Source organism: Mirounga angustirostris, unplaced genomic scaffold (genome assembly GCF_029215605.1).
Source record: "Mirounga angustirostris isolate CCGP_5_RB_7025 unplaced genomic scaffold, mMirAng1.0.hap1 SCAF_3, whole genome shotgun sequence".
Taxonomy (NCBI): Eukaryota; Metazoa; Chordata; class Mammalia; order Carnivora; family Phocidae; genus Mirounga; species Mirounga angustirostris.
Genome location: NW_026991711.1, coordinates 57,653,229 through 57,665,463, shown reverse-complemented (window position 1 = coordinate 57,665,463; position 12,235 = coordinate 57,653,229). Strand labels below are relative to the sequence as shown.

Sequence of the window (12,235 nt, the reverse complement as noted above, 5' to 3'; positions counted from 1 at the left end):
AGGCAGTCGCTTAACCAACTGAGCCACCCAGGCGCCCGCTTTTCTTTTCTTTATGTTTTTCTATCTTCCAAATTATCTAGAGTAATTCAAAATTATTTTTTAAATGAGAAAATTTTGGGGGCACCTGGGTGGCTCAGTCGGTTTAGCGTCCAACTCTTGGGTTTTGGCTCAGGTCATGATCTCAGGGTCCTCAGATCGAGCCCTACATTGGGCTCTGTGCTCAGCAGAGTCTGCTTAAGATTCTCTGTCTCCTTCTCAGGGTTTTAGAGGGGAGGGGGGTGGGGGGAATGGGTTAGCCCGGTGATGGGTATTAAGGAGGGCACGTATTAAATGGAGCACTGGGTGTCATACGCAAGCAATGAATCATGGAACACTACATCAAAAACTAATGATGTAATGTATGGTGACTAACATAACATAATAAAATAAAATTAAAAAAAAAAAAAAGATTCTCTGTCTCCCTCCCGCTCTGCCCCTCCCTGTGCTCAGGCTCTCTCTCTCTCCCTCTAACATAAACAAATAAAATTTTCTTTAAAAAAAAATAAAGTGAGAAATTTTTTTCAAAAAATGTTAAGGAAATCCTTACCAATACTCCATCCACAGACGAAACTTTCTCCCAAGTTAACCAAGCTCTTTCTCTGACATGATCTGGTATCTTTAATTTCTGACATAATGCAGTAAAATCAGGTTCTTCGGTTTCTTCAAACACAAGCCTACCAGATAAAAATAGACATATAATAGGGATATACTTACAAATCAAACTAATTAAGTAAACATTTCTTTCAATGGTTTGCATATAACAGCGCTGTTCTGAAAAAAAAGCATCACTAAATACTTTAAAATCTTATTTATCTTTGAAAAAAATTACAGGTAGAATTTAAACATGTTTATCTTTTTCATAGTCTTTCCAACAAAAATACAACACAGTGAAAGATGTTTGCTGGCCTGGTAAATCACATACAGTTCAAAAAGCAAAACAGTTTTGTAAAAGTAAGTATGATAGCTAAAGCCGTATAGGAAAATTGGGATGACTATAACAGCACAAAGAAGAAAGCCCATATATAACATTACGACTCAATTTAGTATCAGTGACTTTGCTAAAATGCAGTCTACAACTTATCAATGTCTCACATAATCTCCACCTACTAGCATTTCTTACATGACGATTAACTTAACATAAATTACTGCTATGCTTATTTCAGCCTTTTCTCTTTGATCCTCCTTACCCAAGATAGGTAGTCAATAAATTCTTGTTGGCTAGTTCCTTTTCATTCATTTAATGTCTATCTCACACCTAATAATAATAATATGAGGAATACTTAATAATTTTTGAGTATTTACTCTAGTCCTGTCTGTACAAAGCACTTTAGGTGCATAGTTTCAGTGGAATCCACACATCAGCCTATTAGATAAGTATTCTTATTATCCTTGTTTTACAGATAAGTACCAAATCAGAGAAGTTAAAGTACTCACTCGAGGTCATGGCCAGTAAGTGGGAAACCCAACAGTTTAATTTAATTTAATTTTTAATCCATGCCTTTGACCACTATTCCAGACTGCCAACCCTCTTTCAAAACATAATTAACTTTTGATTATGTCAACAATGAAGGTGAAGTGCTGTTCCTAGTGAAGGTTTTCCTTCCAACTTCACCACTTACGCCAGATATAACGCAACAGAAAGAAGATCTCAACTGTCAAGGCAGAAACAGACTCTGTCACTGAAAGTGCAGGTGGAGTGGGCCCTGAATCCATCCCTAAGCAAGTTGCTAGGCTTCGGATTGCCTGTCACTAGTTTTTACCCTTGCTAAGCAGCTAATCTACAGAGTTCAACTGCCCATACTAGTAACCTTTTGTGGGTATTGATACGCAAGAGTAGAGTGTATCATGTATGCTTTTGACTTACAGGAGATTTTTTGATAGTTCCATCATTTAAAAGTATATAACATAATGTTGGGGTGGGGAAGAAAGGCATTCTTTTCCCCGGTGATGGCCATAATTTCAGTATTTCTGGGTTACCCTATAATAACTGGATAACATGGAATTCTTTAGAGTAGATTTACTGCTTTTTCCAAATGAAAAATTTCAAGTATTGGATACATCAGACCTTAATCAGAAATTAAATTGGTCTTCTCCCAGAACATCCTAGACTTTTTTTCTTCGTGAGTGTGATTTTTAACTCACATAAGACAATCCATTTAAACATATGTATTTTTAATAGCCTTTCACAGGCCATCCCAAAAGCCCATTCCAATTTTTTACAATTTGTCTGAACTCTGTTAGTGCCTGGCAAGTTGAAAGAATAGGACTTGGTAATGGGCTAGAACAGGGGAGGAAGAGGTGAGGGACTGAAAGGAATCCCATTCCTCCGAAATCGATATGTAGTCTCAAGGTAGAACCAGTACTGACAATAATAACGGCAATCGTACTCTTTCAGTCTTAGCTTCTTAACTATAAAGTATCACAATCAAGAAAAATAGGAATGTTGCAATGAAATAAATACCCCCCGTCATGTTCGACTTCATTATCATGGACTCGCCTAAAGTTAGATACCACTTGGGGGAAAAAAAAGTTTCATGTGAGCACAAGAACATCACTAATTTTGTACCCCCCCCCAAAAAAATGAGAGCACACAAGGTTGTTTCCTGGCTCAAAGGCAAAATGAAAGAAATAATGAAAAATGCTTAAGATTAATAATATACAAGAGTTTTATGCGACGGGAATAAAAGAAAAAGTTGAGACACTTTTAAGCATTTAGACTAAACGTCTTACAAAACTTTTTCCCATACACCAGTTCCTCTCAAGAGTTATGTTCCTCCAGTAACTACCGATGGCTCTGAATATAAGGGAGCGCCACAAAAACACCTCAGCCGAGTATCCTGGGGGCAACTGACACGCAGGACCCTGGACTTCACGTCCGATGGCTTTCCTGGTTGGCCTCTCCCAGGACTGGGCTTCAGATGCAGTGCACGCCCAGAGGAAAACACTTTCAGCGGTTGCATCGCAGAACACCAAAACAGAAAGTCAAACGACCACCGAAATACTTCAGATCTCAACAGGAGACAAACTCTCCAGCAGACACTGGTCAGTCCTTTTTCTTTTTTGCCTTTGATGGGGCCTCTAAATCACCCGCCGCCTGCAAGCCTTTCCGCCTAGAGGAGGGAAGGCGGCACCTGTCACTTTGCTCAGGGACCCGAGCCCCACCCGCCCGACACCTGTCAAGCTGGAGCCGAGACCCTTCCCGGCTTCCCTCCCCTCGCTCCCGAACCCAGACCCCTGTCACCCTCCTCCAGGCGCTCCGCGGTGGTGGGGGACACGGGAGGACCCTCCTCCCGCCCGGAGGCGGCCGCCCGCGGAGACGCGCCCCCGCCTAGACGCCGGGGCGCCCGCCCCGACGCACTCTCGGGGCGCCCTTCTCTCGTGGCGGCCGCCGCGGTTCTGCTCGCTCACCTGGGCAGAGGCAGGTCTTCGGGGCCGCTGTCCTGCTCGGGGTCCTCCTCAGGAGGGGGCGGCGGCGGCGGGGGTTCGGCGGCGGCAGCGGCGGCGGCGGCGGCGGCGGCGGCGGCGGCGGCGGCGGCGGCGGCGGCGGCGGCTGCTCTCCGGGGGGTTTTGGGCGGCATGACTCCCCCCCAGGGCAGGAGCCAGTGAATGGTGGCGAAGAGCCGGGGAAGGAGGACGCGCGCACGTCGGGGCACGCCCCGTCCTCTCCCGACTCCCGTTACAAAAATAATTTGAACGTCCCCTGAGAAAAACCGGACGAGCCCTCCCCCGCCCGGCAACCGAGCCCCGCGTCCAACCGCGGGAAAACGTCACTTCCGCCCGCGGCGTCACGTCCGCGAGGCTCCCGGGCCCGCCGGCATCGGGAGGGAACCGGGGTGCCGAGCGGTGCGCCGGGCGGGGGCGCGAGGTCGAGCGGGCTGGGCGTGGACCCCCGGCCTGGGCCAAGGCACCCTCCGTGAGGCAGCCGCCGCCGCCCGGACGTGTCTCCGCTCCAAACTCTCCTTTTCAGGCCTGCGTGCCGGTAACGGGGCACCGCACGGTCTGGCTGGTGAGATTGGGCCCCATTTTTATCTGTGGGCTGATCTGGGGCTGCAGTTCAGGCCCCGCCGGGAATATCGAGCGTGAGCACCCTGGGCGGTCACGCCCCTCTCCCTCGGTGGGCGGCGCCCTCCCTCTCCAGCACGCTCCTCCCGCCCAATCCGTTGGGCGGAATCGGCCAAAACAAAAACAAACGTTTGTAGAGCACCTAACAGAAAGTGAATTTTGACGGTCACTGGGAGGTATAAGGTGTAGAACAATTACTGGCCTTTTAGGGTCACTGTTCACAGAAGGGGAGTGGGGGAGTGGGTAAAGAACAAATTATAGTGTGATAAATGGTTTAATAGCGGTGTCAAAACGGGAGGCACCAACGAAACGTCTAAGGCACATCTTCAGAGAAGCGGTGGCAGCTCAATAGAAGTTTGCCAGGCACAGCTAACATGTAAGGAGGGCTTACTATGTACCGGGGATTGTGCTGGCCATTTTAACTATCTTAATCCTGGGTCCTGGGGTCTATTACCCGCCCCCCACCCCGGCCGTAGTGCTCACTGCTCAGCGGGAAGGCTGCTTCTCCCTCCGCCTGCAGCTCCCCTTGCTTGTGCTCTCTGTCAAATGAATAAATAAAATCTTTAAAAAAAAAAAATGCACCAAGAAAAGAGGAGCATGCGCAAAGGTACAAAGACCTCAGAGAAGAACTTGCTGGAAGAGCTTCTACCATCCAACATTGGTTTAGAAGCTACGTGTCTTCTCTCGTAATATTTACTATAATAATAGACTGTCTAGTATGAATACATGTTTTCCTCTCTTTGGCAGACCCAGCGGATTGCTCTGTCAGAACTTCCCAACTGAGGCACTGTGAATAAAATGTAGTTGTGTTCTTATGTGAACCCCCTCATCCTTGGAAGAGCTGACCAGGGTTGAGACAGCAGGAGCCTTCAGTCAAGTCAGGGTTGCAAACCTCTTGGGTTTATCTTAGCCAGTTGTACAGTGGATTACCATTTTCTGAATATACCATGATATATATGTCAGGATGTGAAAAGAGTTGGCAGTCACTGGCCTACTCAACAGCCAGTCTTGCCTAAGTTCAGAAGCCATCTGTTGGGGGCCAAAAGTTTGTCAGAAAGTAGGGCCCAAACCCAGCCCCAGCTCCAGAGAATGAACAACATCAAATTGGTAATCCTCTTCAATTTGCCAGGGATTAGTGTAGGTAGGAGCTCAGGATGTAGTTTTGGTCTTTGCAAGATCGAAGATCGTCTGCTGGCAGCCTGATAAAATCAGATACAGAGCTGACACGGTTCTTCTACCTTTACCTATTATCATGAGAATGTGACACTGAAACAGTCGCCGCAGCCATTGTGACTTCAGGCAAGCTGACCTGAGGATAAGGCAGAAATGTTAATGATGTTACAGTAGTAATATCAAAAACATCTGGATCCTCCGTGACAAATGAGTCTCTGATTTGACCCACCCTGGAGCTGACCTCAACTGAGCTGGGGTTTTCAGTTGTTTACACCGGAAAGCATTATGACTAATAATATGCATCCTATGAGCCCCTTCAGGGTAGAGACCAAATCTTAGGCTTTGTTGTAGCCTTATAGTAGCCAGCAGGGTTAGGCACCCAGGAAATGCTTGTTTGCTAACAGTAGAGAGGCCAGGAGAGCAGAGGAAAGTTCTGGGAACTGAAGTAAACTCTGTATGTAGATCTGACTTTCTTTAAAACCAGTTTATCAACCTCTGGATTTACCACAGTTGTGATAAATCAAAGACAGATTTCTCAATTTACAAAAGGTTGTATGTCTTTACCATGGATTAATTTAACTATGTTTCTCTACTACATTTAAAATCCTTACACACAACTCAGGAACATTGGGTCGATCAGAAGTTTTATATCTCCCACATGGCTTTCTGTTGCACAACCAAAGAAATATTAGAAATTCTGCAGATTCGGGCGCCTGGGTGGCTCAGTTGGTTAAGCGACAGCCTTCGGCTCAGGTCATGATCCTGGAGTCCCGGGATCGAGTCCCACATTGGGCTCCCTGCTGGGCGGGGAGTCTGCTTCTCCCTCTGACCCTCCCCCCTCTCATGTGCTCTCTCTCATTCTCTCTCTCTCTCAAATAAATAAATAAAATCTTTAAAAAAAAAAAAAGAAATTCTGCAGATTCTTAAAAGATGCTTTTCCTGATCTTCCTCCAACAGTGAAATCACTCTTTTAAAGGTTACCTATGTCCTACTGGTTCATTCAATGACTTCTTTCTGATCTTCATTCTACTTGACCTTTCTTGCAATTAACAGTTAACCACTTCTTCTTTCTTAAAACTTCCCTAGTTTTCCACAAATCCGTAGTCTCCTTTTCTTCCTCCTCCTCCCTTCTGTTCCTTTGTAAACTCCTCACTGGTTCTTCTCCGACTTCAGTGCAGGTTCCCTAGAGCAGCATGACTCAAAGTGTGTTCTTTAGACCACTGCCAGTTTGCTTATATCTTATCCACAAGGAAATAAGCACAGAAATTAAGAGTAAGTGCTTAGCAGCGTTGATAGCGATTTAATATTTCAGCTATATCCGGGCACATGATCTTTGAACACCTCTCATTAAACAGAATATGGAACAGTTCAGGTGTTTCGCAACTTGTGTGGTTGCAGGTGGCATGACTGTGTCCTTGTCCTGTGCAGGAGGACCATGTTATTAGGAATAAAATCTTAAGGTTAGTTTGTTAATTGTAACCCCAAAGTGAATACAAATCTATGAAAGTGTACATATCTGTTTACTTTTCTAACTTGTTATATTGAGAGTCATTTTAATTTTTAATCAAGCCTGTTTTTTGAAATTCATAGCTACATTAGGGAAGTAAAATTTGTATTATTTGTTTTTAACCCTAAATTATGGATGGTGAAATAAGCCTTACTGTCCTGTTTTGTCCAGAAAAGACACATGTCAGTAGTATGTTAGTAATAATAGTAGTAAACCAAACAATGACCAGAGAAGTGATTCTAAAGAATTAAAGATCCAAGTGTTTTTACTAATTTTATTCAGAAGTATCATCCCCCTTCTATTGAGTTCATAGCCAAAACTCATAGTAAAGTACTAAAACTGTAACTGACTGATGAAGGAATAAGGCCATCAAAATTCAGTAGTATTCACATATAAAATATAAAGAAACTAATTATGAGTTTCATAAAACATTTGGAATTTTTATTTTCCATGCAAATAATCTCCACACATAGGGAATTCATGGATCCAGAATCCATTTCTTTAACTGAAGGATACTTTAAATGTAACTATAACTTAGTAGGACAAATTTTTGGAACTGATAAAGAATTGATACTATTACTGATAAGGAAGATGAATTTTGAAACAAGCATTATTTGTTCCATTTTGGGTAAAAATTAAAAGGGAATGTCCTGAGCTTGCTGAAATTGTTTTAAAATCACTTCCATTCCCTTAAACATATCTTTGAGAGACTAATTTCTCTACTATGACTGTTACTGAGTAAAACATAGAAACAGTTTAGATACATAATATCTCCTGCTAGAGGCATTGTCAGCAATCCAACCTAATTTAGGTAGTTTAATACAAGAAACACATTCATTTGTCATGTTAAAATCTAACTACTGACAAATTTAAAACATTAAATATAGCATTTAATATGGGAAAATTGTTCCTTCACTACCAACTTTTTATTTAGTTGTTATGACTCTGGAATGATAAAAAAAAAAACTAACCATGTATTAGCAACTCTTTACATTAATCACCTATATGCACACTTTCAGTGAACAAAGTAGTTTTTGTAGTTTCTTCTTTTATGCTATGTAATTTTTTGTTCTTTGATTTTGAAACGTAATTTTATATCTGTTGAAAATACTAAAAAATGTGAGTTTGGAATTGGTGTGCCTTTTTGTTTTCATTTCATTTTTCAAGTATTTTTAAAGGTTTTATTTTGCAGAAGTATTAATTCATGAAATTAAAAAGAAAAGAAAGGTCCTTCACAGATAGTGTGAGATAACAGTGGCCTAAAAGATTCTCACCTCTCCTCTCATTTTCCTCTATTTAATTTCCATGATTTAAATCACCTCCATATATGTATGTTCTTAGATTCTTTCAGATTTCAAAAAACAGAGATCCACTTAATCAGGATTGTTGATTAGTTTAGGGGGGAAGTGAAAGAGACAAAAAACTAAAAAATAAGAGTCCCTCCTGCTACATTCATGTACTTTGTCATCCATCCAATAGCTGGCTCCCATCCTTCCTGCCTCTGTGAACGTTGTTAGTCTTCATCTCTTTATAATTTTCTCCTGCCACAATGACCCCCTCTTCACGTCATTAATTCACATTCCTCAGGAGAGAGAATATGATTGTTTCCCCTCCTAAACTGTAATTTACATTAGCAGGACCAGATAACATAATTGGCATGACCCAGTGCAAAATGAAAATGTAAGGCCCCTTTTTCACAAATTATTGAGATTTTCAAGATAGTGGGTGTGGAACATTAAACGAACCACAATGCCTTTCTAAATGGAGTCTTATAAAACTGCACAGCTCACCTGCCCATAAAGCCAGCCATGTCCATGACAGTACATCTATATCTGTTCTGCTAACTAGGGTGTCCGCATTCCTAGCATGAGCCCATGACACTGAGCAATCAATTGGGCTTGATACCAAGTGGTACTAGTTTGGGACTATATCATTGTTTTAGTTTCTCCTCCTTCCCTGCCCACTCCCCTTTGCCTTCACTCCTATCTCTCTCAAATTGCACTCAGTCTCTATCTTCTAGAGAACCAAAGCTAAAAGACTTGGCTCCAAAGTGTCCCGAAGACATTCAGGATGGGATATCAGAGTTGGCTTAATCACTGGTCTTACAGCAATAAAGACCAAAGCATGGTACGTGGGTAGTAAGTGGGGCCACACAGTGGTATCATAATTACTAAGCCTCCCCACCTGTGGCCCAACAGGATGCAGTGCACCTAGAAGGTGGAGCATTGGAATGTGTAGAGGCTGTGATGCTTGAGCAGTATGGCGATAATAATTGTAGGGATTGGGATGGATTCTGTTACTGGAATTGTATACTTTGTAAAAGAAAATGATACCTCAGGGTAGTCAACTGTCACCTTAAGGCACACTGAGAAGGGCAGAAGGCTTCCATTGGCAGTTTTTTAAAAGATTGTGATTTGGGTGTAAATTATTTTTGCTTTTGTCTTTCTTGCCAAAGGAGACATATCCAGAAAAATGTTGCTAAGGCCAATATCCAAGAGATTACTACCTATGGTTTTCATCTAAGAGTTTGACGGTTCCAGGTCTCACATTTAGGTTTTACTGCATTTTGAGTTTATTTTTGAGTATGATTTAAGAAAGTGGTTCAGTTCAACCATTTTTTTTTTTTTTTGGATGTAGCTTTCCAGTTTTCCCAGCACCATTTATTGAAGAGACTGTCTTTTACCCATTGTATATTCTTGCCTCCTTTGTTGTAGATTAATTGACCATATAAATTGTAGGCTAACTGATCATTAAATGACCACAGATAATTGACCATACAGGTTTTATTACTGGCCTTTGTGTTCTGTTCCACTGATCTGTCTATTTTTGTGCCAGTACCAAACAGTTTTCATTACTATAGCTTTGTAGTATAGCTTGAAATCTGAGATTGTGATACCTCCATCTTTGTTCTTCTTTCTCCAGATTGCTTTGGTTATTTGAAGTCTTTTCTGGGTACATACCCATTTTAGGATTACTTATTTTAATTCTGTGAAAAATACTATTGGTATTTTGATAGAGATTGCATTGAATCTGTAGATTGCTTTGGATAGCATGGACATTTTAACAATATTAATTCTTCCAATCCATGAGCATAGTACATCTTTCCATTTGTTTGTGTGGTCTTCAGTGTTTTTCATCAGTGTTTCAGATACAGGTCTTTCACCTCTTTGGTTAAGTTTATTTGTAGGTATTTTATTCTTTTTGATGCAATTGTAAATGGGATTTACAATTTGTTTTGTTAATTTCTCTTTCTGCTTCATTATTAGTGCATAGAAACAACAGATTTCTGTATATTAATTTTGTATCTCATAACTTCACTGAATTCATTTATCAGTTCTAATAGTGTTTTTGGTGGGGTCTTTAGGCTTTTCTATGTATAGAAAACCCTAAAACCTTTTTCTTTGGGAATCTAAAACACAAAACAAACAAAAAACCAGAAACAGACTCATTAATATAGAGAACAAACTAGTTATTGCCCAAGGGAAGAAGTGTGGGGTGATGGCAACATAGGTGAATGGTGGCAGTGATAAAAGTATTGCATGGGCCAGAAAATAGGGACTCCTCAGTAATTCTGATCCATCTAGATTAATGGCCATTGCTGAATTCCCAACTTGCCACTTGTAGATACCGAAACTGAGCCTTTAATATGCCATTACTTTTTGAGAAGACCAGTCGGCCACTTGATGACAGATTGATTACATTGGACCCCTTCTACCTTGGAGGAAGCACTAATGCATCCTTATCAGAACTGGTACCTAATCTAGGTATGAATTTGCTTTCCTTGTCCTCAGTGCCTCTGCCAGCACCAATATTCAAGAATTTATGGAAGCCTGATATATTGACATGGTTTCTCTCACAATAATGGCTCAGACCAGAGAATATATTTTATGACAGAAAAGGGGAAACAACAAACAGAGGCCCACGGTCTAAACCATGTAACTCATCTATATTAGCTAGATTTTTTTGCATAGCAAAATATTCCAGACAGTGCAGAGTTGGGGAATGCCCTCCAAGATACAGTATATGCACTGAACCAACAGCTAATATATAGTACTATGTCCCCCCATGACTAGAAATAGGGGTGCAAAAAAAAAAGAGTGGAGGTAGGATTAACCCCTTGTAGTGGAAGGATGCTGTTGGTGCTTTGCTTAAGTGTCCTTTACCTACTCGCACACTCATCCCTCAGCTGCTATTAGTATAGACTAAGAATTGTCCTTAGCCAAATGGGAGCTGCCTCATCCATGACACCTACCCCCATCCCTGCCCCACTGCTGACAGACATTGGCCCATGATAAACTGACATGAGGGTACAAAAGAATAGAGGAGAGAGACATGAAGATTATCAATTATGACCTTGATATTATCTTCATCAGCAGGGACTTTACCTTGTTTCGTTAACCTTCTTGCCTTAAGTCTTTCCATGGTGGTTGGATATCATCTTGAACAGGACTCTGTGATGAAATGAACCTGTTCGTTCCCCCTTAGGGAGGAAGTGAAGGATCTACTCACAAAAATTGATGCTTCTATTGTAGTATGGGGTGAATATAATGGGAAGCATGAATGAAAATGAGTGGTGAAAAAGATGCATTTTATTAAACACTGTACTCAGATGCTCTTGGCCTCACCAGCCCCAGGGCCATTAGCCACTTGTTTTGTCCCAGACAACATTGTGATAGCCAACACCTGTTGGACTATGCTATTGTGGCAACAGACTTCACATTAGCACAACTTGATGGTTAGCTCACTTTATAACCAAACAATACTGCATCTCACCTCCTGCCCTGGAGTTTTTCTGTTGGTAAAAGACAAATGAGATGCTGCAGGACTTGTCAGTGCCTACACATGAACAACCCAGAAATGTGTGGGATTCAACGTCCATGAGGAAAAATTTTGACAAGGGGGTCTAGCAGATAAATTCTCTGTCTTCTTCTCAGAAGTTTGTACTGGGATAAGGGTCATTTATATTACCTCTTGAAAGATGCTCCCATGAGACTGAGCAATTAATTGCATTTCATACCGAGTGATGGCAAGTTCATAGAAGAAGCAGTGGAGTGCATATACATATAGAAAATGGGCACAAAGGATGAATAACAATGCAAAGATTGTTTCTCCTCATTAATTTTATTTTTACACAATAAATCTAGGTTTGTATAATTGTACTATGTATGATGTTTAGTAATAAGAAAAAATGATATGATTTGTAATTTAAAAATGTAATTTAAAAATGTATACAATCACTGTTGTGAAGTTCTTACATTATATGTAAAGTATATGCAGTATATGCATAATATCAATTCATCAGAGATGCATATTATAATCACTATACCAACCAGCCTCCAAAAAACTGAAAGAAGATATAATTGAAAAGCAAATAGGCTTCAACTGAAAGGCAGTACTAATCGGGCTGGATAAAAAAGTAAGACATAATGATATGCTATTTACAAGAGATTTACT

The 12,235-nt window shown here is 41.4% G+C and overlaps 1 protein-coding gene across 1 annotated transcript in view; it reads right to left on the bottom strand.

Moving 5' to 3' along the window:
• RB1 (RB transcriptional corepressor 1) overlaps window positions 1-3,872 on the bottom strand; it is a 162,846-nt gene extending 158,974 nt beyond the window's left edge. Inside the window, exons 1-2 of the mRNA XM_045869438.3 lie at window positions 3,448-3,872; window positions 587-713 (exon numbers count right to left, since the gene is read on the bottom strand). Of these exons, the coding sequence (XP_045725394.2) occupies window positions 587-713; window positions 3,448-3,617 (297 nt within the window). The 5' untranslated portion in view covers window positions 3,618-3,872. The remainder of the gene's footprint in view (window positions 1-586; window positions 714-3,447) is intronic.
• Window positions 3,873-12,235: the final 8,363 nt, after the last annotated feature.